The sequence below is a fragment of the Calliphora vicina genome, chromosome 4, assembly GCF_958450345.1.
Source record: "Calliphora vicina chromosome 4, idCalVici1.1, whole genome shotgun sequence".
NCBI classification, from domain to species: Eukaryota; Metazoa; Arthropoda; class Insecta; order Diptera; family Calliphoridae; genus Calliphora; species Calliphora vicina.
Genome location: NC_088783.1, coordinates 8645926 through 8673786, shown reverse-complemented (window position 1 = coordinate 8673786; position 27861 = coordinate 8645926). Strand labels below are relative to the sequence as shown.

Here is a 27861-nt window from a genome sequence, read left to right as displayed (position 1 = left end):
ACTGCTACCTTTACATTTTGGTAGCAGTAGTTGTAGTAGTACTAATAAAAGAAAAAATTAAAAGTATCAGAGTAATTTATTTTCTATTGCTACCTTAAAAAATAAAAAGTTTTGATGTAGCAGTCATTAGTTTTTTATTAATTCTGCTACTTTTAAAATTAAGTAGTAATAGAAGTAGCAGTTGAGGTAGTAGAAGAAGTAGCAGTTGAAGTAGCAGCTAAGTAGCAGTTGAGGTAGCAATAAAATAAGTCAAAAATAAAAATCTTCAGCCAAAAAAGTATATTATGTGTTGTTGTTGAATGTATATTTGTGTAAGTTGGTCGTGTTGTAAACAAAAGTTCGGCTTTTTTGTTATACACACAGAAAACACGATATTTCTGTTAGCAACGAACATCTGAGACGAATAAAAACGAATAATTCTTTCAAACTCTCTCAAAACAAAAACAACACACAGTGTTTAATTCTGTCAATTTTGGTGTTATGACTGAAGATTTTCTTTTTTGACTACTTTTATTGCTACCTTAACTGCTGCATCAACTGCTACTTTACTGCTACCTTAAAAATTAAAACTCGATATAGAGCAGTAGCAATGATTTGTATTTTTATGCTACTACTCCATTTACAATTCATGTTTTATTACTACTGCTCTGTTAAGAGTTTTATATTTTGAAGGTAGCAGTAGTTTTAAAAAAACAAGAAAACGAAAAAAGACAAATGCTACCGCTACATACACTTTTTTGAAGCAGTAGTTGTAGCAACAGTTAAAAATTTGTTAGTTATCGTAGCTTTTTAAACACTGGTTTTAATTGGATTTTGTTTAATTTATAATTTTTTTAACTTTTTTTAAAAATATTGCTCTGCTCCTTTGCCCCAATCGAAATTTGCTCAAAGAACAATTTTAGACCTAGGGAGCACCAAAACTCGAAAAACTTCAATAAAAGAGCCACCCTAATGTAAGTGTATGTTGGTTATTTTTACGATACGACAATGTGCAGTTTAATGGTATTAATATACTTTTTTATCTTATGCTCCACATACATACATTTAAACACATCTAAAGGTATTAGTATGTATTCATGCAGATATAACTACATGTTTTATTTTTGTGCCACACTGTTAATTCGCCTATTTTATTTATTTCTTCGAGAAGTAAGCAAAATGGAAGAATAAAAAAAAAAATCAACAAAAAGAAGTATAGAATGTTAAAATAAGAAAATTATATACATTTCCTTGTATGTACTTCCTTTTTTATATAAGTTTAATTAACTCTCCATGATGAACTTCAATTTATTGTATGAAACGCCCAAAAAGTTGGCTGTGGTGAAGACCACATTCAACCATTACGACTACATGCTGGCATCTTTCTCATTGACACATGGATTTGTTTAACCAGAAACACTGGGATCTCTTTCCCAAGATACATGTATGGATGTGTGTAAGTAAGTGTGTTTGTGTTTTGTTTTACATTTGTATGTGTTTCTGTTTTTGTGGAAAATGTAATGCATTAAAGAGAAGGGGTTCAGCCTTTGTAACCGATAATTTTTCATTAAAATTTTTTTTTTTTTGTTTTTATACCCTACACTATGGTGCTGAATATTTTTGGACTTAGAAGAGAATTTCAGATATGGCCTTTCACATGATACCAATATTTAATAAATTTCCTTTTTAAGAAATTGAAAAAAGCCTAAAAACCTTTAATACAGCTCAGCTAATACTAAACCCAGAACAAAAATTTTGAGAAAAGTTATAGTAGAATGAATTTAACTTTTACTTTAGTTGGGAACACAGCCATTTAAATAGTCAATCTCTTTTAATATACACACTTATATTACATACTGGTAACACAGTTGATGTTAAGTCTAACAGCGTCATCGACGTACTAACTATCTGCAACTTCCTGTTACTATTTATATACAGTAGTTTCATGAATTATCTATCGGACAATTTCTATTTCTATAGCTTTTAGCAGCTTTAGTGCTAATGTTAGCAGCTGTAACAGTTAATGTTGTTATACTTATAAACAATGTTAATAACAGCGTGTTATCAACATTGTTGATAAGTAGAATTTTCGTGCACTGAAAATGTTTATAAACATGATGAATGTTGCAAACAGTCATTACAGACCTTCAAATTCGAAATGATAGTGCAATTTCGTAACAATATATTGTATTATACAATTTCCCTGCACAATTTTTTTTTTGGCATTTTGCACTACATGTGTCTCGGAGTACATAAAAATTCGAAAATTGTTCACCAATTTTTTTCTTTTATATCTTTTTGAACTAAAATTCTGTATATATTGAGAGTAATAAACTTAATAAGAAATTGTATGCAAACATTACCGGCTTTCACAAAAAATTTCAGATTTGGACTATTATATCAAGTAATCTAATCAGTATATATAGCCGCATGTAGCACTCTTAGGTACGTGTTTTCATTTAAGTTAACTTCTTTAGTAAATATCCTGTTAATGAGTTCCTCCTCTGGTTGTGCTTGTGAAATGTTGAAAATTGGATGTTCTCGGTGATTTTTTCTTTCCATTTGCCGCATTTATTTGCATACATGCGTGAGGATGGTATTTATAAGATGAATAAATATCATGATTAAAATAAAAGCCAAAACTTACCAACCCAGTAAAAAATGTTGACTTACAAAAACATGATGGTTAAGTCAGACAGAGCATTAGTCAATATAAATATAAGTTTTGGCTGTACTATTTTGTAACTGAATAAATAAATTTTAAAAATGTTTCTGAATTGCTAAGATATAATACTGAAATCACTAAGAATTGTTTATCTTGCTGGGTTATTACTTAATATTTATGTGTCTACATCTGTAGAGTATTATACAAATGAGTTGGGAATCATAACCCACTTATGGTGAATATTCTTAATTTCCTTAAAGAATCTTATAAAATATCGTTGAAGGACAGAAGCATTTTTTGGAGGACAAATGTAACTGTCCAAAAGAACATGAGAGAACAAAAGATATCTTGATTTCTTGCTTAAATGAAATTTTAATTATTCAAATATAAGTTGTGTGTAAATGTGTTCTTTAAAGCAGACAAAGTAAAGTCTGCTGAATATCTTAATTACTTTTAACAATACTGAGAAGAAGAGAAAATTAATTGCGTATATGATATGATATCAATGTGAAAGAAACTTTTAAACAGAATGAAGAGACTTAATATAAATTAAACATCGAAGTAGTTATTGTATTTTATTTGTGTTTTCAGTTTTTAAATGATAACTTTAAAAATATTAAATTTTTAAATAAATATAATTTTAATGTTGAACATATTAATTTATATATAATAAATATATGAAAAAATTTAAAATTTTGTAGAATTTGACATTTATTTTAAAATGTTCCTTACTTATGACTTCATGCATAGAATTGATGGCAAGTTATTACTCCGAGTCTTCTAGATGCGAAACAACTCACACATCCAAGAATATAAGTGGTTGACGATTAACGATTTCGAAAAAGCGATTTTGACAAAATTTTAAAATAATCTCTTGCCAGTTTTAACCACAACCTACTAACAATTGATAATTTGAAAAGCAGATAAATAAAATTCATGAAATTAAGCAACTTATTCAAAATTATATCCAGAAAAATGGAGGTAAAAATCATCGATGAATAGGGAATTCAGAAGTCAGGGACTGAATTATGGAATAATATTTAAATACAAGCTATCTGTATTTTTATTATTGTAAATATAATCCTTATAATACTTTAAATTTGTTTCCTTTTTAATGGATGAGCGTTTGCTAGAAAATTTATAAATTATGATCAAAATGCCATGATGTTAATTTGCCATTAACTACTGACATTTAACCCATTAACGCCGTTGTCAGAATTTTATGAAATTTCGCACAAACAATACTTACGAAACTTATATTAATATGAATATATTTTTTATATTTATCAATTACAGCTGAACCTGTGGCACCTGGTTATTATTCTAACCTCTTCAACGTTAAAGGATTCTAAAATGCCTATTACTTTTTCAACGTAACAACCTGAAAAATTAGCAATAAACCCTTCTATTGTGTTTTGATAACGAAATGAAATAAAATCTGACTCCATTAGAATTTAAAGTGGAATTGATATTATAGTATGCATCATTTAAACTTTTAAGCTCTTCAGAAAACTCTAAAAATAAACAAATATACATAAAAAAACAAGTAAGAAAGTATGGTCGGTCAAGCCCCACCATATGATACCCAACACTAAGTAAAAGAGCAAAAACATTTTTCTTTTAAAATTTCAATAATTTATATTTTTAAGTGATTTTCGGAAGTGGGCCTTATATGGGGGCTATGACCAATTATGGACCGATTACCATGAAATTAGGTCGTGTGATTTATGTCTATATGAAAGTTTACTATGTTGAATTTTGTGAGTATACCAAAATTTTTAAGCGATTTATGCACGTTAAATAGATTTTCGGAAGCGGGTCTATATGGGAGCTATGACTAATTATGGACCAATCGTAACAAAATTTGGTGACATGAATTTTGTATATATAAAACTTATTTGGAGCGCAATTTGTGGAGATACATTTATAAATTAAACATTTATGACCGATAAAGTCCAATTTCGGAAGGACATTTGTATGGGGGCTAGGTGAAATAATGGACCGATTTCAGCCAGTTTCAATAGGCTTGGTCCTTGGGCCGAAAAAGTAATATGCACCAAATTTGATCGAAATGTCTTCAAAATTGCGACCTGTACTCTGCGCACAAGGTTTACATGGACAGCCAGCCAGCCAACCAGACGGACGGACATCGTTTAATCGACTCAGAAAGTGGTTCTAAGTCGATCGGTATACTTTAAGGTGGGTGTTAGACTAATATTTTTGGGCGTTACAAACATCTGCACAAACGCATAATACCCTCCCCACTATGGTGGTGTAGGGTATAAAAAGTCTCCCTGGTTGTGGTGATAACTTCACGAATGCACAAAAATTCGTCATATGCTACGTATTCCCGAATATAAATATTGTAATGTATGACTTAAATATGAGGGATTGCAACAAATGGCGTATCTTTTGAACTCGGTTTTTATATTTGCTAACTTATATGTCATTTTGAAGGGTACATATCTCTCATTTAGTTAATAAACATTATAGTGTTTGCCAACAAAGCGTCGTCTGCGGGAAGTTTTGCTTTACTTCTTTAATTTGAAAAAAAAATGCCGCCAAAACTCACCGATTGCTCACCAAAGCTTATGGTGAATGTGTTCCAGCAGTTTCAACTTGCGAGATATGATTTGTGCGGTTCAGAATGTTGAATTTGAAACGGAAGACAAAAATTGCCTAGGTTAGCCAAAAAACTTTGAAGACCAAGAATTGGAGGTATTAATTACTCCATGCAAATTGTTGTTAAACTCAGCAAGGGCTTGCAAAATCATTGGGAGCTACTCAAGCAGCAATTTAAAAATGTTGGCGAGTAGCAGGATTCATTAAAAAACAGGGATTTGCGATAACCATATGAATTGAAGCCGAGATACCTTGAACGACGTTTGTACTAGGGTTCTATAGCTGAAACAAAAAGTCGACTTTTCGACCTTTCGACTTTTTCCATTTTTTAAAAAGTCAATTTTTCGAACTTTCGACTTTTTAGTTAATCGACTTTTTTCGACTATTTTCGACTTTTCGAATATTTTCGACTTTTTTCAACTTTTTACCATTTCTTGTAAAAAAATACATAGTTTCTACATTTATTGATGCGCCTTTTGTAATGTTTAGCAATAAAAATGAAATTTATCAAGGCGATAATAGTTAGAAGAATTTTATAAGAATTTTGTGTAGAAAAAAGCTTTATTTTATAAACATTTATTTATTTATTATTTACATATATTAGCATACACTACAAAAAATGCAAGTGCAATATTTTTTTAACAATCTAAAAAGTCGACTTTTATCGACTATTCGACTTTGATCGACTATTTGCGACTTTTATCGACTATTTGATCGACTTTTGATATAACATAATCGATTGTTCGACTTTTTTCCGACCAAATAGTCAATTTCGACTTTTCGACTTTTTTCAGCAAAAAGTCGATTGTTCGAACAATCGAACAATAGACTTATAGAACCATAGTTTGTACCCGAAATGATGCTTAAATGCTACAAAAGAAAATAATTTTTGCACCAAATCATTACTGTAGATGAAAAATGGACCCATTACAATAAAACTATCGTATGCGAAGCCCGGCCAACCAGCCTAATCGACACCAAAGCCAAATATCCATGGCACTAAGGTAATATTATTAACTGCTGAAATCTGATAAGACCATCTCAGGGAACCTGTACCGAATGCAACTGATTCGTTTGCGGACAGATATGAAACCATAATATTCCATCATGGCAACGCTCGGCCACATGTTGCGATACCTGTTAACAAGAATTTAAAATTAAATGTTTTGTCTCACCCGTTTTATAGTACAGACCGTGCCCCGTCCGACTACTATTTGTTTCGATCGATGCTGAACGCTCTCTTGGGGATACGATTCACTTTGGAACAGAGTATCCGATATTGGCTTGAATGTTGAGATTTGTTGAATTTGTAAAATTACGACCAGCTGATTTCCCACCAAGACATGACCGTCCCTATTATAAGCAAATTTTGTCTTGAGTAATGCATGGAAACGGATTTGCGATAACTCTAAACTGGTCCTAGTGAAAATTTTTCTAAAACAGCTCTATTTTTGGGTATTTTTTTCTACCCAGACGGTGTTAAGGGGTTAAGACCAGGAAAGAACTCAAAATATTTATGAGAAATATTTGTTGAAATTAATGACATTAAAACTAATTCCAAACAGTTGACGCTGGTGCTTTTTATTACACCAAACAAAAGACAACAGTGACCCGCAGTAGAGGCATGAATGATGGTGGTGAAGGCGTTGGTTACCACCAGCAGCAACATGTCGTGCTTTAAATATTGACAACATTTATTTGTCTTGTCTAAAGGAAAAATAAAACGCCCACTGGATTTTAATGTCTTTCTGGGCTGTTTGTTTCTTGGTTGTTTTTTTTTTGTTGTACTTTCTCTCAAGAAAATAAAATTATTATTATTTTTGCTTCCGTTGCACTGGCTCTAATTGAATAATTGAATTTAAAATTCATATTTATTCCATGAGCTGAAAACCAGTAGGATGAGGAGGAGGAGGAGCAGGAGGGCAACACAATCTTGTTGACTTTTTGTGCTTTACGTAAGTAAGTAGTACAACAATTTCATTGAGTTAAGAAGAAGTAGATGGCAGAAGAAATGTTCTTGACTGGCTTTTAATGCCACAATAGCTCTGTATCTGTGTGATTTGAATGTTAAAGTGGCTGAGTATATGTGTGAGTTTGTATGTGTAAGCGTGTTTTATTTTAGCAATTTAAATTTGATGCTACAAAGTGATTTTAAATTAAATCACTGTTGTTAAACAAAATCCTCTTGATTTCAACTGTTAAGCTTTTTTCGTATTTAGTTAATTTTTTTTCTCCAACAGCTTTCAATTTTCGCAGTATAAAACCGTTGAGTATAAGACACGATATACTATTCTAGAGTAAGATTTTAAATAAATTTTTTGCAATTTTCTTTTATACTTTATTACCTAGAAGAAGTGTCTTATTTTTTATAAAGAATTTTCGTGTTTTTTTTTAAATTTTTGCTCAGTTTTCATTGCATCATAATGGCTTTAGGCAGCAAACTGTTGCTGTTAAAAAGTTTCGTATTTTATATCTCTTTTTTATACTATTTCTTCAACGTCCTTATCATCATCTTGTTAAATTTCGTAGTAATAATGAAGGGAATGAACAGACTAACGTAGGGAATGAATGAATAAGAATATAATAAGCAGTTACCACCATACCATTAACCATAATAATGTTGGTTGGTTGGTTTGGCTTGGTTTGGCTTGGCTGACTATTTTGGTAGATGAATGGCTGGCATGGAATGGTATGAAACTGTAGGGGTGCTGGGTTAGGTTAGGTTTGTCTTTTCTTTGGCGTGACTTGTCTTAACAAATGTATTGGGGCTAAATTGTCTGTCAGTCTGTGTTGTTGTTCTTGTTTCTTTTTTGTATCCGAGTGTTGGGAGGGAAATTGAAAATGTGACAAATTTGATTAGGATATTGTACATAAAACAATTTTCGTTTGCTTTTTACTACTTCTACTTTTATTTTTTATTTTTTTTTGTATGTTTAGTGTATTTGTAAGAAGGTGTTGCGGGAAATTACAGTTTTACGTAATTCCTTATTATGTAGGAAATGTGAAAAATTAAAATTAAGTTTCCATTTTTCTGTTGTGTCACGAAAATTGCTCTCTACATACAAGTATGAGCGAGTGAGTACATAAATATTTTTTAATCAAATTAAGTAATTCAATGCTGCTCAAGCTGGTTTAATAATTGCAAACTGCCTTGGGGGTAATTATATACTACATGTCATTGGAATTAAGCTAAAATATTTAAAGGATGTTGTAAGTTTAACAGGAAATTAATTTCAAATATACTATGTAATACATATTTAAACTATTCAAATTATCTGAATTGTAGTTACATATGGGGCATTTCATGTCAAGTGAACCAACTTTTGAAATCAATGTCTTCCGATCGGGATGAAATTTGCACCAAGGTTAGCTCTATTGGATAGTAACTCAGACACAATTTTTCAACAACATCGGTCGAGAACTCTCTGAGTTATAGGGGGTAAAATTTTGACAATTTGGTCAAACAGGGGTTTTTTCTTATCCATGTAACTTATTACCTATTGTTCTTAGCAAAATGTGTCCCAAATAGTATAGATAGCTATTTCTTCGATCTTTCGAAAAAAAAATATTTAAAAAAAAAAATAAAAAATTTTTAATATTTTTTTTCCGAAATCAAAAACTTTTTTGACTTTTTTTTAAAATGGGTCCTTTTTTTTTTTTTTTTTTTTTCTTAAAATAAAGTTTAGATATTTTCCTTGAACACCTACGGAAGACATCGATTTCAAAAGTTGGTTCACTTGACATGAAATGCCCCATATATATAAATTTTATGTTAGTACAGCGGTAAGAAAAGTATGTAATGATTTGGAGAAAACCTAGACATATACCATTTTTCTGAAAAAATGTGAACAATTTTATTATAAAAGGAGTTACATTTCAAATTAAAATCATAAAGTAAAACCAATTTTATCAACAAAACGGTATCAACTAGGGATGCCAAACGGGACTGGGTTTTACAAATCCCGGGATTCGGGATTTTAGAAATGTAAATCCCGGGATTTTTCGGGACCCCGGGATTTTTCGGGATCCCGGGATTTTTCGGGACTTCGGGATTTTAATTAAATGTCAAAAAACATCAAGTTTAACAATAAAAACTATTTATTTCGTTAATATACTAAGTAGAAATATAATAAAGCAAAACCTAATGGATTGAATTAAAATATATATAAAGTATTGCGGAAACCGGGCTACATTTGTCCCTAGTCCCCAGACATGGTCCCCTTCAGAAAATGACTTTAACATTCATAATTGTCTTATAATAATTAATATAGTGATAAAATTTAATAAACAAGTTGTATATGAAAATTAATCTTTCTACCAACTCTTGTGAGGACCAGTCCATAATAATTTAACCTCTATATCAGAAAATATTTTATTGTCAATAAATAATTTATATATAATGATATTAACATAAATTTCATTCATTCATAAATACTGATTCAAGTCCCCATAGAAGACCAAAACTACATATTGATGGTGGGTATAAAAGATGAATATAACACTCTTACTTGTTTTATATTAGTATTGTTACGTTTTAACCTTTTCAAAACGTTTGGTTTATTCCCTTTAAATAAACCGGATACTTTTGATTGCAAATAAAAGCCGTTTAGTAGTTTGAAAATTGTAACAACTCTTTATTTATTTAAAATGTACAACAACAGAATTAAATAGTCACTCAATGTTTTTTATACACGTTTATAACTTCTCAGAAATACAGACACTTTATAATGTATATGAATTCACTTGCAAAATACAGCACAATTTAAGGCACTCAGTTGATGTTTATTCAAATAGCATCTCTGATAAACTCACTAACGACTGGAACCTCTGTCAATATTTATAACACTGCCATCTGCACTCTAGATTGCTCTTTAACTGTCAAAGTTCGAATATTCTAGATCATACTAATACATACGCCATCTGTGATGTACTTTCTACAATGTTCTTTAACTGAATATTCGAATTCGAATACAGCGTTGCCAACTTACGATCAATGGTCAACTGAAAGCTTTTATTTAATAATGCCCACAGATATGTTACAGTTTGCTATTACAGCACTGTTATTTGAATTATGCTACTTTTAAATCAGCCTTTAAAATCGTTATATTTGAATTCAAGTACAATTTCGTAACAGTATTATAAGTATGCTGAAATTTAGCTTTCTAGGTTTCATCCTAAAATATTAAAAAATCTCGTAATTTTCGGGATTTGTTAAGCCCGAAAAATTCCCGGGATTGTTTTTCACAAATCCCGAGATTCGGGAAATCCCGATCCCGAAAAATCCCGGGATTTTCGGGATTGGAATTCCTAGTATCAACTCAAAATACAATCAAATATAAATAAAATAATTTGATTATTTTTAACTTGAATAAAGGCTCAACTCAAAATAATACCTTTTTATAATATACGATGCATTTATATTTCAACTTTTGTATTAACTTAAAATAATACCTTTTTGTTGTATAAAAGTAGTCACTACATTATCACGAAAATGGTCTCAAATGTTGTTTTCGAGTTGAAAGAGTAATCGGAATACGTTGAAAAACAGTAGATAAATATTGATGTTGTTAGTTGATTTCTTGAAAAAAGTGAAATTTTCAAAATTTTGAGTTGATCAAGTGCGATATTGAGAATATTGTTTCTCTATCCATACATGCAGCTAAAAAAACATGGTTACGACAACTATACTGTGTTCTTTTAGGGTGCTATAGCTGAAACAAAAAGTCGACTTTTCGACCTTTCGACCTTTTCCGTTTTTTAAAAAGTCGACTTTTCGAACTTTCGACTTTTGGTAATTTATAAAAGTCGACTTTTTAGTTAAATCGACTTTTTTAGACTAATTTCGACTTTTTTAAACTATTTTCGACTTTCCGACTATTTTCAACTTTTTACCATTTCTTATAACAAATACATAGTTTCTACATTTATTGATACGCCTTTTGTAATGTTTAGCAATAAAAATTAAATTTATTAAGGCGATAATAGTTAGAAGAATGTTGTGTAGAAAAAAGCTTTAATTTATAAACATTTATTTATTATTTATATTAGCATACACTACAAAAAATGCAAGTGTACCAAATTGCAATAGTTTTAGTATAATGTTGCAATTAAATATTTTTTTTAACAATTTAAAAAGTCGACATTTATCGACTATTCGACTTTTATCGACTATTTTCGACTTTTATCGACTATTCGACTTTTGAGATAAGATAATCGATTGTTCGACTTTTTTCCGACCAAAAAGTCGATTTCGACTTTTCGACTTTTTTCAGCAAAAAGTCGATTGTTCGAACAATCGAACAATCGACTTATAGAACCCTATGTTCTTTGTAACAAAAATTTGTTATGTAATTTTAATTTAATTTCCACTATATTTTAGTTACTGTAAACATTTTTAAGTTCATCGCAATTATAAACTTGAGCATGGTTCAGCGAAACATAATTATTTAGCATACAACTAAGGAATGATAACCATCCAAACATTTTCTATTATGTACAACCATTTAAACTTACAAATAACCATTAAATGTTAAGTTTCTATTCATAATTATGAAAAGAATATAATGATAATTTTAATTATAACATAAAATCTAGAACACTTGAATAAAATTGTTTCGATTTTCATTTACATTTTTATGTCGCTGTAAACTGTTTGAAATTTTTATTGGAAAAATTTGTTATGGTTTTGTTAGCTTTGTTTACTGATATTTTTACATTTCAGCTTTTGTCATGTATATTTTATTATATTTATGAACATGTTGTTATACTGAATGAAAAAAGTTTGGTGACGAAATCATGACTGCATACATATACCCCGGGATACTGAGGGGCAAACATTTTTAGTACTTCGAACACTTTCCAGAAGATTTTTAAGTTTTATATCTTTTAAAAAGTTAAGTTTTTATTAACGATTCCGCTATTATATTTTCAACACAAATTTTAACTATTTCATCAAATATCACAACAATCAGATGCAAGTCTTGAAGAGGAGATTTTCCTTTTTTTCTTCCTCTCTCCTCTATGAACTCAATACTTGCTCAAGTAAACTTGACATGTGTGAAATTCGACCAACAAATGGCTAAGATATAAGAAAAAATCCAGGACAACCTTGATTTTTTATCTATATTTGGATTACTAAGTCATTAATATTTTAGTTTTTTGACAAAGATCGATAGTTCTCGATCAGTCGCATCATCTCACAAAATACCATCGATGTATAATGTACCGTTATGATTTTATAGCAAAAAAAATTATACTTAAGTACAATTTATTTTTTGTATACATATTTTGTGACAACAAAGTGGCGCTTACGTCTTTATTCGTTTCAATAAATGAATTAAAGTTAGTATTTTTACCTGTGTTTGTTCAATATGGAGTTGTGGCAACAAGTGGTAAGGCATTGTTTTATCTTCTATATATACATTATGGATATAACCAAATTTTGACCCTAGCACCACGCGATGGCAAATGTTGTGTTATTATGGAATATCTGGTGAATATGGTGGACTATAATTGTAAAAGCCACAAAACTTTACGGAATTTTCTTCGGCACCATTGTGCACTTCTTGGCTGAAAATGGGCGGAATTGGAAAAATGGGCATGGCACCACTCATACCAAGTAAATAGTAATTTTCGAATATCTAAAGTACTTTTATAGCTAGAGTAGGCTGGATCGAATCTTGATCACGATAACAAGTAGCGATGCATCGGGCTAAAGCTAGTTTTAATATATATATTTCGATAAATTATTATTTTGTTTGGTAGCCATACTGATTCTAATCATTATTCCGAGCAACAAACTTTTTCGCAAACATGTTTTGCTTCGGAATCTTCAGATTCAGTACCTACAGATTCTTAGAATAAGATTGAAGAAGAGACATGTGTGGGTAAAAGGGGTTACAAAAAGCCAAGAATGTTACCAAAGAGATTACAAAATAATAAGTAACATGATACAGTGTTCAGCCGTATCCGTATGCAACTAAAAAATGTCAAAATCATTGTGGCGATAAGTTCACCGCATCAGATCGGTTACCCATAAATGAAAATTTTTGGGGTATTGGCAACAAAATAAGACACAAAGACTGGTTGCTTTCGTGTATCATACGAAAGTCCGTCCAAAGACGAAGAGGTGGTAGTACCAAAAGGCAATATACCTATAATTATGTTATTCGTTATAATGATAATAATATCAAAGTGTGCCAACAGTGCATACATACTCAATTTCACGGTAAACTTTGATTTGAACCAAAGATATTTAAAAAAAACCTTCCCCTTTTTTGCTGCTATGACACGACATCATCTTAGAAATTTTTTATATAACTTAAAAAGAAATAAAGTACTTTTTTTTCGCAAAAAACTAGCAATTTATCGTCCTTTTAATTATTTTTAAATTCAAATAATGCATATAACTTTGAAGTAAGTCACGCTTTGTAAACAATTCTTTTTCTGTTTGCTATACATATATTTGTTGTCAGTCCAATAAAAGTCCAAACAAAATGAAGAAAATCGGGAAATATTTTGACCTGCTGTTATCAAAAAACTGGAGTAGGGTGGGTGAAAATTTCGAAAATTAAATATTCAAATGCGAATATATCCTAAGCTAGAAGAGATAATTGAAAGCTATATATGTAATTTTTTTTAAATCCGAACTCAGACTAAGAAATAGGATCTTTTTAAAAATTGACCATAGTAAGTTGGACTTACAATGGGTCAAAATCGGAAAAATATTTTTTAACCCGAATTTTTTTTCTCAAAAAATGAAAAAAAACTACTTTGGAAAAAAAAATTTTTGTTTACGTAAAAATATTTAAAATTTGTATTTTGAGTATAATTTTGTGAAGGGCACAGCCGAATATAGCTCACTTACTTGTTTTCTATACCACTGTGCAACGTTTCGACTAGCAAACACTCTTTTGCACAGCCGTATAAACACAATCACGACAACAGGCTAGAATTTCATAAAGACCCAGAGTATAGGTACTTTTGTGAGTCTGTGATGAATATTTTGATATGTTACAAACGGAATGACTAATATACCCCCCTTCTTTGGGTATAAAAATATTCATGATTTATTTTTAATACGGTAGCTACGATTTGTGTTAACTTTAAAATATATTTGAGCAAATTCCAATACTACGAAAAACAAAAGTCTGTTGGCACCCTAATAATTATGCCTGCAAAATGCAATTTAAAATTTATGAAGAGACAAAGCATACATTTATTTGCATTTCTTATACTGTTAAAAAAATCCATTCATAAATCTCAGGCACTCACAACTCGCACAATTAGCAAACGTCTGAGCTAATTGAGTTAAATGGAATGGGATGCACCAATTATTTAGCTACTTTTAATTAACATTTTATAAACGAGCACAAAGTAAAGTTATTAATTATGAATTTTATTTTCATTCTTAAAAGACACTTAAAAACTATGGTTTTTTTTGTTCATATTTCAAGATTAAAGTACTACAATTCATTTGGTTACTTTTCTTTATAAATGATCAATTGAGACAAAATGTTTCAATTAAGTTGAAAAAGAAAAAAATACTAAAAAAAAGTTCAAGTATAAAAATCGAAAATAAAAGTTAAAAACTTCTGCAATAAAAACGAAAATAACATGAAATACAATGGAAAAAAGGCTAAAATGAATGAAAAAATAGCACTTACCGTGAACAACGCTCGAGACCATTAACAGCATCATTAACCAACAGTGGCAGTAGCAACAAAAACAGCAGCCACACAACGTGCTACTGCTGAGCTTCATTATTTGTGAGACTACTCCAGCGTATAAGTGCTGCTGTGGCTGGCGATGCTGCTGCTGCTGTCTTCCCCGCCACTTCGACGCTGGTCAAAAATAAAACACACACAGATGGTAAAGAGCACCCACACAATTACACATAAACTACAGTATTGTTGCACACTCAGTCAGTCAGTCAATGGCTGGACCTCTTTCTCAACCAACCAACCAACCAACCACTCACTCTTTAACTTTCTTGCACACGAAGTAAGACAATTCAGCAGCCAGTCTGCCAGACTAAACGTCTGCCAGTCGATTCTCTTAGTGGCTGTTTAAGCAAACTGTTACTGTAAGTAATCACCACAAGTGCTTCAAGAGATGAGTGTAATATAATGATGATGACTATAGAGAATGGAGTTGAGTGGAGAGCAGTCAAGAGGAGTAGAACAAGCCAAACAGCCTATGTACACTCGAAAAATATGCCTTTTTGCCATATAGCAACAAGGGCAGCCAGTAATCAATGACCACAACACCAACACAGAGCTGTATGTATTATGTCCGAAAAGGCAACACAAATAAATCGTTGCTAAGTTCTCCGACAGCAGACCATTTATGCCAAAAGGCTTCCGCAATTACAAAAGGCTTACAGCGTTCATTCACATTTACAGACGTTGCGGCTTCTCTTTTTTCCGTATATATTTTTTTTTTGATGGTTGTGCAGCTTTGGCTGTTTTAGTTGTGTTTTTTTTTTTGTTCTTTCTTATTTGATAATTTTTTTCCTCACAATTCGCTTTGTTAGTTTTTTGTTCGTGTAATTTATGAAGTACGTTAGAAACAGACGTCAGTGTCAGAGATGATGATAATGATGAAGGAAAACCTGATGATAGTCAACATTAGTAATAAAACTTTAGTTCCATTGTTTCTTTTAATCAATGTCTAAATGTTTGGGGAAGGTCTGCCGAGGAGTGTGGAACATATTTATATTTAAACAATCAAATTAATTAAATTAGATTTTCCAAAACTATATCTTAATTAGATAAACTAGTTCAATATTTTATTTTTTAATAAATGTCCTTTTCAACCGGTGGTATATAAAAAAAGAGGGAAATAAATCTGTAACTTCTAAACCCTTAGTCCGATTTGAATGAAATTTTGTCGAGTTTAAGTTTTGAATTTGGACCGCATGTGTCCACCGATAATAATAATACGGGTGAGCCAGGGATTCCCAAAGTAGGACACCTCGGGTATGTTAAACGATCATATTTCTTCGTCTGTGTTCTGATTAATATAGAATCTTCTAGTCGAGCACTACAAAAAATCTTGTCGTAGCTATCAATTACCACTTATAACTTAGGAGATATTCGCAATTGAAATTAAATTTTCAAAATTTTTACCCACCCTACGCCACTTTATTGATAACAGCGGGTCCAAATATTTCCCGATTTTCTCCATTTTTCTTTTATTGGACTAACAACAAATGTATATATCAAACAAAGAAAGAATTGTTTAAAAATCGTGACTGACTCCAAAATGATACGCATTTATATGTATATTATTTTTGAAATCGGAACACAGACGAAGAAATAGAACAAGACTTCTTTTTTGCGTGTGTCAAATTTCATTCAAATCAGACTATGCGTTTAGAAGTTACTGATCTATTTCTCTCTTTTTTCTATACCACTGTGCGGTGTCGTATTATCTTAAAAAATCTATAATTTTATGAATATAAAAATATTACTCATACCACTCGTATCCCTCTAATTGTTTAAATCAGAAACCAAAAATAAATGTTATTTTATTCGTGCAGGAATTTATGGTAAGTTTGTGAGGAATAAATCAAACATATAATGCAAAAAAGTCATAATTCGAGAGGACATTTGTATGGGGTTTTTTAACCATTTTCAATTCGCTTCGTCCTTTAAAAATATTGATGGATGAACTTGGGATTGATCTACATATGTGTATGCCGAATAGTAGGAAATATTCTCGGTTATAGAGTCATATGTGCTAACTTAGGCGGCATTAGAGTCGCGTATGCTGATGATGTTGCGGTATTAATATCTTGTTAATTTCAGGATACAATACAGTTGTATGGAATTGGCATTAAGTACACTAAGTGAGTGGAGTGTTTCGAGTGTGAACCCCCAAAAGACAGAACTGATTCTCTTCACAAGGAGGTACAAGATCGATGACTTTACTGAATGGAAATAGTTTTGAGATCAGGGATAAGGCAAAAAACCTTGGCATCTTTATAGATAAAAGAATATAATAGGATTAATAAAGCCTATGTGGCCATCTACTCTTGCTGTGAGACCGAATGCTGGCTGTTCGTAATCTGGTAAGGACCTTGGGCACTCTAAGATACTGAATTGCTATGGGCATATAAATAGTAATGTCGACTTTTTTCGATATGCATTTCCATATTATAATTCCGAACATTAATATATGGCAGCGCGAACTCTTTCCCCTGACGATGTCATAAGGCTATATACTGACGGCTCTGAAAGGGGTAATAGGGCCGATGGAGGTTTCTTTATTAAGCACTTTTTGGACAAAATCCTACCTTAGGAAATTACTGCTATTAAACGTAAGGTATTGTTGAGTATCTGATGATATATATAAGGGTGGGCCTATTTTGCAATCGATATTGCAAATAAAGGAATAAAAATTCCATTACAACATATCAAAATAATAATTTTCGTGGCGCCAAAGTTTTTTTAATACCTAAATGAAAAATGAAAATTGGGCGCCTCGAAATTATTGGAAATATTTGTTTCTCATGACAAAAGCTATCGAAAAATCGACAACTAATTTTGGCCTTACCAATCGACTAACCCCAATATGTATATTTACTGATAGCAAGGCTGCCGTTAACGCAATAGGAGGTGTCTTCACGACATCTAGGTTAACCGAGGAATGCTGGGTATCCCTAAATGAGATACCGAGACATTCTAGGATAACGCTTATATGGGTCCCTGGACAATATGGAAATCAGGGTAATTGTATAGCAAATGAATTGGCCAAAAGGGGTGCGATGATGAATGAGGAGGCCATCGACCCCTTTTCTGGTATTTCCCCTGCACAAAGGGGCAGAATCAACATTTTTTGGAAATAAATCTGGCATTTCTAAACAGCTGGTCCGATCGGTATATAATTTGAGGTGGGCGTAGCCAAGGAGTATTTGAGTCTAAGTTATAAAGATAGGCCTTACAAATGCTGCAGGGGCTGAAACGTGTTTAAAAATCTTACATATCGAAGGTATCCTACTTTCAGTTCCCATAGCGCCGCCCCTGCAATATTTGTGGGGCATATTTTTATAACTTAAACTCGAATGCCGTTTAGAAATGGCAGATTTATTTCCAAAAAATGTTGATTCTGCCCTAATGTGCCTTGTTAAATGCAAGATGGTAATACAGCAGAAACTATATGAGCCTGCATAAAACAGGTGGATCAATGAACCATCCTCTGGGTCGACTTGCCCCGTATATGATGCTATCAGGACGAATCTACGTATTGAATTCCGTAGTGAGCAAATAAGGCTAACTGTTTCCTTTATTATAGGACACTGTATAATTGGGACACATGCTGGAAGACTGGACCTACGGTATAACGACTATTGTAGAAGCTGTCATAATATCTAATGCGCGGCTCTGATAAACTTGAGGGAACGTATTCTAGAATCCCATTCCTATCGTGTTTGGATGAATCTAAGACTACTGCACTCCTTCATCGGAGAATCTTGTTGGCTTACCACGGAGACAACGGACGTATTATAAATACCCTGCTGTTTACCACTTGGGTATCACAATGGGATCAATTTTGAATGAACCCAAGTGAGCTGCTTAACGCGTGGCTACCCATGGAACCTAACCTAATCTTAAGAAATATTTTCATTGAGACCTGTACTTTGCGGACAAGGTTAAAAACCAGTCAGCCAGACACATATACGACCGGATGTCGTTAAAGGGGGGTGTTACATTAATATTTTTGGGCATTACAAACATCAGCACAAACGCACTATACGGTTCCCACTATGGTGTTGTAGGGTAAAAAAAGTAAAAGAAACACACCAATATTTATACGTCAATTATCTGGGAGAGTGGAATTGGTTCGAATATTAACTCACATTTTTCGAGAGTATTTAATCTGGTATACGAATGTTACACTTTCGAACACTAAATATAGAATATAGCGGAAGTTAAACTGTTAGAAAAATCGTTTTTTTTAAATCAATAAGAATGTCTATGTATCTACTAAACTTCTAACAATTATCAAACACACTCCTCCGAAGACCTTCCCAACATTAAACAAAGTGCAGCATAAACTCTGCATGCGTGTTAAAAATCCTTACTGGTTTTTTAGAGTTAAAGTTGCTGATACTGATTGTTACTTAAGGCTGATGAGCAAATTCTCTCTCTACTTTTTTTTTATATTTTGTATTATTTTCTTTACTTAATTGCTGCCTGTCAATTGCAACTGGTGTCCTGGCCATTTATATACAAACAAACACTTTACCACCATCCATGGGGCCAGCAATAATGCTATTTCTCTTTTAGTGCTATTCTAGGGCTTAGAAATGTCAGAAACTAATGCTGTTGTTGTAGTTGTCGCTGCTAACGCTGATGATGAAGAAAAATTTGCACGTAATACTTGAGGAATTTGTAAGCCCTCCTCCTCTCTTGCGATGCGTTTTGTATACATAAGACTTAATTGATGCTGCCACAATGAGTTCGCACTTTTGTTACAATTGGTTGCATGAAATTATCAATTTGGTGTTTATGTTTGTGTGAAGTTGCTATATTTCTATTAGTTTTTCTTGCTCTTAAGCACTTTCTTTTCGTAGTTATTTTGTTGCTAGTTGCTGGTTATCTCATTTTATGTTCTTTAGCAATCTTTTCTGTTTGATAATTAATTTCTGGCTCTTACTCCTGCTGTTTTAATAGTTTAAGCTGTGGGTTTGGGTGAATTCTCTTTCTTTTATATTAGTTTTACTCCGCCTTCGATGTTTGTCTGTAAATACAAAAAAAAAAAACTAAATTAAAATTATGATTATTTTGTTTTATTTCTGTGTTTTATATTCTATTTATTTGGAAAAAAAATATATATAAGATTTTTCCTTTTCCACTTTACTGGCCAGAGTATTCAGGATATTATGTTAAATCATCATAAATCAAAATGAAAGGTAGAAATAATAAAAAAAAACAAGTGAAAAAGGTACGAATATAATATTCTCTACAAGAGCTTCATCATTGTCCTCATCATCAGCAACCATCATGGTCATTACAATAATTGTTTTTTGTAGCTAAATGTTGTTGGTGGTTGGTTGATGATGATTTTGCTTTTGCCTTCATTCTGCCTATTCCTGTCATAATTCAAACCAGAAAAATGTTTATTCATTTATTATTTAATTGTTTCATATTTTACAACATTAAAATAAAGTTAGAGTGAGTAATTTCACCTGTCATTCTTAAATTTATACAAAATTCATAGATAATTTTACTGGGGTTTTTTCCATATAAATACATAGTAGTTATGCAATCAGAATGGTAAATATAAATGTATTTTTTACAATATGAAGTTGTCAAAATTCATAAATTTATTTGAGCATTTTATAGTAATAAGAGTAACTTAGATTTAGCAAAAAAAGCTTGATTGCTTTAACCCTCAAACCCGCAAACCTTAAAAGGCTAAAAAAGTTGGCGAACAATTTTTTTCGGATAATTATGACCCAATAATCTCAGAACAGCCATCAGAAACTAATTTGCAAATTAAGTTTAGGACCAAGGTGCAAAAAGGTGAAGAGTGCCTCAGGGCATTGTTGTTGGTTTAGGTGTAAAAATCAATAATTATGATACGATTTTATTGAAAAAGAACTAATGAAAATATTTCGAATAGATCGGGCGACTAAAAGTTAGTAAAACTTTGATTTAATAAAAAATCACACACAAAACAGCTGACAGAACAAAAACTAAAAGTCAGAATTCATTTCGACCTTCGAGGGAAATGTTAACACATCTGTAGCTAAAGTCACAGTTAAATTAAATATATTTGGCATTTCATGACATGTGAACCAACTTTTGAAATCGATGTCTTCCGATCGGGATGATCGGCAGACATCGAAAAAAAAAATTAAATATTTTTTTTCCGAAATCAAAAACTTTTTACAATTTTTTTTTAAATGGGCCGTTTTGTTTTTTTTCTTCTTAAAATAAAGCTTAGATATTTTCCTTGAAGACATATTTGGTCGCTTAGAGGGATGCGAGTGGGATATCTATCAAAATTAATATTTTGTAACGCAAAACATACATTTTTGAAATTTTTTTGCAAAACCGAAATTTTTTTTTTCCGATATGGGCCCTTTTTTATAATTTTTCTTTTACTCCCGAAAGGAAGACATTGATTTCAAAAGTTGATTCAATTGACATGAAACGCCCCATATCTATATACAGTCACTGACAATACAATAGAATCACTACATATGAATTCGATTAAAGCGGTAAAACTACAAAATTTGATTTCAAAATTTAAAATTTGTTCATTATATATTAATGCTCATAACGTAAACAATAAATAGAAAAAAATAAAATAAAAAAATAACACATTCTTATGTTAAAAACGATGTCAAATCTAAAAGACTAAATAAAGTATGCGACATTCAAATAGAATCAATCAGACTTAAAATGATTAAAAATAAAAAATCATCATAAGAATTCGTTGTTTTCCTAATATTTTGTTGCATATCAATTATTTCTAATAACAGCATCAAATCTTTTGGGGATTGAATTTAACAAACTTTCGCATGTAGATCAGGAAATTGCATACCATATTTCCTGAATTTTCTGCCAAAGTTCTCCTTGTTTTTAAATTTTTCAGGTCCGAGTTTGTCTTTTACTATTTTCCATAGGATTTAAGTCTGGTTATTGAGACGGCCATTCCATAACATGAATTTTGTTATATAAAAACCTTTTTTTGGCAAGACCTGATGTGTGCTTTGGGTCATTATCTTGCTGGAAGAGCCATTTTAAGGGCATATTCCATTCTGCATGTGGCTTTATAACATTCTCCAAAATATTTACATACAAGTGCTTATCCATATTTTCTTTAATCCAATAAATTGGACCAACGCAATACCAAGAAAAGCATCCCCATATAATAATATTTCCCCAACCATGTTTAAACGTTTTTGGTTTTTGCCATTTTTTGGACGTCTAACCCATGCCTTATCATCACTACCAATTAAATTAATGGTTGTTTCGTCCGTCCACAACACATTTTGCCACTTTTTTATATTTTCTGGCCCACACCAATCCTTATGATCGCTCCTGATTTTAAATAAAATATTGGTAGTGATTCTATTGTAATGTCCGTCACTGTATATAAAAATGAAATGGTCCATGTATGTAATGGCATCAGTTGAGAACGGCTGGAGCGATTTGGCTGATTTTTTTTTTAATCGATTCGAAATTTTCAGGAGATGGTTTGTAAAGAAAAAAAATTAAAAATTCCGGGTAAAACTGGGATTTTTTTTTTTGAGTCCAGTCCAAAACTCCCTAAAGTATGCAGTACAAATTTAGATATTTTATTCGGAAAAAATAATAACAGGCAGGTGTATGTGGGTTGGAAAAACTTGAAGAACTAACATTAGTAAATGCTACCGGGCAAAGCCGGGCGGGTCAACTAGTATGTATATGTAATTACCTTTTGAGATAATTGGTGTTTTGTAATGCATGCAAACACCAATTAGGCACTCTTGCGGGTCAGAGGGTTAAATTGGAAATGAAAACTCAGTTTCAGTAACAAGTTTTTTGTTATATTTTAAAAATATTTTATGAATAAAGCACTGTTCTTTTACTCATACACTGACAAGTAATTTTTAAAGCTTTTCGAAGTAAATTTATAAAATCTTTAGTAAGGTACATTTTTCTTTAAGGTACATTTTTCTATTGAAATAAATACATATTTTCATTGTCATACTCTTTCGTACTTACTTTCTAACGAAATAACAACTTCCTTGAGAACAATTTCTTAGTATTGTGACCTCTACATTAAAATAACAATATCAGTACAAACAACTCAACTCAACTTTTAGTTTTTTATTTCCTTTTTCTGTCCATTTCCAAATGTCAACAGTTTCATTGTTCAATAGAGTCCTTTACTTCATATCTTTTTACAGTTTTCTCCACTTTAGTCTTAAATATGGAATAATAAAATACTTATTTAACAAAAAAAAAAAATAAAAAATTCTAAATGAGGGAAATGAAGTACTACACACACAAAAAAAATGTATGTATTTCTTTACAAAAAGAATTTCTTGGAAAAAAAGCAAAAAAAAGGACATTATTCTTTAAATGCTAATGCTATAATCCTAACAATTTATGTTTTGCAAATAAATAACATATTTTGCTCTTCATTATTATGATGATAGAAAAGAGGAAAGAGGAGTAAAAATAAACTAGAAACATGAAATAGTTTTTTTTTATAAACTGAGTATTATTATGAGATTGTATAAATGGAATAAGTAATTTATTTAACAAATAAAAAAATATAGAGAAATGGAATTATTTATATTGTGGCAATACCCAGCAAAGATAAAATCTAGTCTAGTTATGAAAATTGTTTTAAATTCATCAAGTTGTTTGATTTTACATCAAACTTGTAAGGAGAAATTAAAATGAAAATGTCACTAGGAGCTCCTTGTCATGATATTCTACTGGTTGTCAGATATCCCATGATTTCATCAATTATTCAAGCAATTTGTAGAAAGTTGGAATGTGAAAATTCTAACTAATTTACGATTTAAATCACTTACTTGTTAAAATAAGTAAGAATGTTATATTCAGCTGAGCCGAACCTTGTATCCACCATCAAGATGTGACTAATAGCCTCAATGACGGACCGATCCTCACAAATATTAATTTTGATGTTGCAGTAGTACAAATATGGTCCAAATTTTAAATGCTATGGAGAGCTTTTTTTTTAAAAAAAAAAGTTCAATTAAAATTGTGAATTTTTTTAGACGCATAACTAATGATAACTCAAAAACGGTTAGTCCGATATTACTAAGATAAACATAGAAGAATTAGAATTTATATAACATTTATTCCTTTTATATATTTCGTTTTAATCGGCTCAGTAATTTCGGAGTTATAATAAAAAATTTAAGCAAAAAATATATTTTTTAAGAGAAAATAACATTTTTTTTGTTTTAAAAAATCATGAAAAATCGAAAACGGCAGAAATTGTTAAGGTTTATTACCTTATCGCAAAGCCATATACAATAGCAACGAAATAAGATATCGGTCATAAAAATCGATGGATTGTTTTTGGATTTATTCACAATTAAGTAAATTCGCTCATTTTCTCCAAATTATAGTTTTTGGTTTGATATACATAAAATTGAGTAGCTAATGTTCTGCTTTTGATTGATTGGATTTTGAAAACATTTTCCCCATGCTATCTACAAATTTCCACTTATATATTGCGTTTCAATCGGTTCAGTAGTTTCGGAGCTATAATAACAAATTGAAGGAAAACAAGTAAGAGAGCTATATTCGGCTGTGCCGAATCTTATATAACCTTCACCAAATTACACTTCAAAATAAAAATTTTAAATATTTGCAGGTTAACAAAATTCATTTTTTATTGCAGTTTTTAAATTTTTTGGAAAAAAAATTTTTCGAATTGTTTTTTTAAATTTAAAATTTTTTTTCAAAAATTAAAAAATTTTTTTTTTTGTTTTTTAATTTTTTTTAATATTCAGCGAAAAAAACTTTTGGTGACAAAAAAAATAGGGTTAAAAAATATCTTTCCGATTTTGACCCATTGTAGGTCCAACTTCCTATGGTTTAACATACGTAATTGCAAAGGTCTTTGAATATCTATCATTAGATATCCATATTGTCTATATTAATGACTTAGTAATCCAGATATAGGCAAAATTTTTTTTCCACATATCTCAGCCATTTGGTGACCGATTTTGCTGATCTTAAATAGGAGACTTCTCGAAAGCATGTCTGATAGAATAATTAAAGATTTGGATCCCGAAGATATCTGGGGTCCTCAGAAAATTGATTTCAACAGACAGACAGACAGACGGACATGGTTTAATCGACTCCGCTATCTATAAGGATCCAGAATATATATAAATGAAAAATGTAGAAATTACAAACGGAATGGCAAACTTCTCATATAGGTGAAGGGTATAAAAATATATTTTTTACATGAAAATAACAAATATTTTTGTTTTAAAAAATTATGCAAAATCGAAAACGACAGAAATTGAAATAGAAACAAAATGAGATATCTATCATAAAAATCGATGGATTATTTTTGAATTTATTCACAATTAAGTGAATTCGATAATTTTCACGAAAAAAAAATGTTTTTTAGTTTTCAATGACCTGTAATAAACCTTGCGGTCTTTAGTTGGTCTTTTTTATTTCATTTATTTGAAATGTGTTAATTGTAAGTACTCGTATATACATTACACAATAAGCAGCTACTCTTAAAAAATGTTGCTGGGTAAAAGTAACAAATACGAAATACATAATTCAATAGAAATTTATTGTTTTAGAAATAAATGAAATACAAACAAACTAGATTTTTATGTAAAAAAGTCAAACTACAAGTAAGAGAAATCTATGGATTGAAATATTTTCACTTAACCAAATAAATTAAAAATGGAACAAGAGTAAGGACAGTTTATACTAACTAAATATGGTTGTCTGGCATTCAATAATTTGTTTGAATTTTAAAGCAGCATAATTGTATATGCTGCGAAATGTATCCTTCTGACCAGCAGCAGGGTAAGCAAATATATATGAAATTACAAGAGCGAAAATTCACTGATATTAATACAAAAGTGATCGACTTAATTCTTTTTATTTTGGATGCAAAACATATAATTTTTTAGCAAGCAATAATGGTTTTGTTTTTGGAATGCATTAAAACATTTTTCGTAGTCTTATTAGATAATACTTACTAATAATTATATGTTGCGAATATCTAATAATATTTGAAGCAATTTTTATAAAAAGTAATTAAAAACCACATACTCATGGTCAGCTGTTTGACCTAAATTTTCTAATGCTCTTGCAGAACATGTGTTACACGAGTTATTTAGTTACAAAATTATTAATTATGAACCATCGTTTAAACAATTCTACATTTGCTGGTCTTTAATACTGAGGTAATATTATAAAAAACAAGTAAGAGCGTTATATTCGACACTATAAATTGCAAATTAGTAGAAAAATTGTACAAATTACAAACGGAATAGCAATCCAATATCCTTGACATTTATTGTTATGGGATTATAAATAAACATATTTCCTTAAATATAAATTTGTATTAAGTATTTTACTTATGAATATTTATGTATCACAGAGAGAGTTGGCACTTCACAAATTCTGTAACTCATAAATATGTATACAGCAATGTATATCAAAGCTAAAGCGAATGATATATTTAGCACAAGTGTTTTTTCCTAGTAAAATTTATTTTGTATTTAATAGAATACTTAAGTACTACAAATCCTCCTGCAGTATTATATATTAAATTCAAATCAATACAAACACTAGATTATTTCTACGTCCCAATAGTTAGGTAAAGTTTTGCGCAAAATAAATCAAATTATTAACATGATTAATTTGATTAATAGATACAAACATTTATCTTCTCATTATGGTTTTTCAAATGTACATAAAATACATACATGTCATGTTTCTAATAGAATTCATGTCAACTAACTGCTGCAATGTAAATGACAATGTCTATATTTAATTAGAATCCTAACAAAACATTGTTACACGAGTCAGCAATAATGAATAAGATAATTTAAAATGACAGAATATTATTAAAAGCCAAAAATAAACACAACAATATAAGAAAATCACTCAAACAGTTAACGTCTTTAAAGTATATCCCTCGTATTCATATACAAATTTTAAATTTAAACAACGTTTTAAAATCAAATTTTGTATGGAAATTTTGCTTTAAAACATTGTTTAAATTTAAAATTTTTTATGAATACGGGGGTATATGTTTTCCTAGTAACCATTTATAAATAAACATGCTTAAATTTATATTTCAATAAATAAAACATTTAATTAATGTTATTGAGATTGTTGTCATGTGTTTAACACATTTTATTTTTTTATTTTTAAAATCAAATTTCGATTTTTCTTGTCTCAATCTACATATATTTATATTTATGTATATGTACATATGTATTCATTTGATTACAATATTTTGCTAACTCAACCGGTGATTTGCTTCATTGAATTTTATATTCACGATTGAATTAAAAATAAAAAATTTAAATTGAAAAACGTAATAAATGTAGGCTCCCAGTAACATACACACATTTTCAACTTTATCTATAACAAAGTAATTGATTACGCCTGATATGGCCCAAAAGCGTCGCGACAAAAATTTTACCCAACAATCGATTTATTCATTTACTTCGTTCATACATTCACTCATTCATTACTTCATTTATTTATTTAGTCATTCCTTCATTATTTTATTTATTCAGTGGCACAAACGCAATAACTTAATGTTGCCACAATTCATGACAAAAGACAATAAAGCTATAGATACATACATACACATCTAGAAATGTTATACAGATTTAGGATTTCATCTAAAGTAGAACGAAACAATTTAAATGTGAAAAGTAAAAAAGTATATAAATAATAGATGTTAAGTAACTGCAATTTAAGGCCATGGCTCACAATTTTGTTTTAAATAAAAAAAAATTATACACAACTCGCTACTATTTTATGGAGTTTTTCGGACAGACAATGCAGACTGAGATTACAGATTGTACTACAGGATTGAAGCTAAACTGGGACAACATA

At 30.5% G+C, this 27861-nt stretch overlaps 1 protein-coding gene across 1 annotated transcript in view; it reads right to left on the bottom strand.

Moving 5' to 3' along the window:
- The window catches only part of Neto (Neuropilin and tolloid-like), a 279692-nt gene that overhangs the window by 141837 nt on the left and 109994 nt on the right, over nucleotides 1-27861 (bottom strand). Inside the window, exons 2-3 of the mRNA XM_065508961.1 lie at nucleotides 19353-20011; nucleotides 14932-15878 (exon numbers count right to left, since the gene is read on the bottom strand). Of these exons, the coding sequence (XP_065365033.1) occupies nucleotides 14932-15028 (97 nt within the window). The 5' untranslated portion in view covers nucleotides 15029-15878; nucleotides 19353-20011. The remainder of the gene's footprint in view (nucleotides 1-14931; nucleotides 15879-19352; nucleotides 20012-27861) is intronic.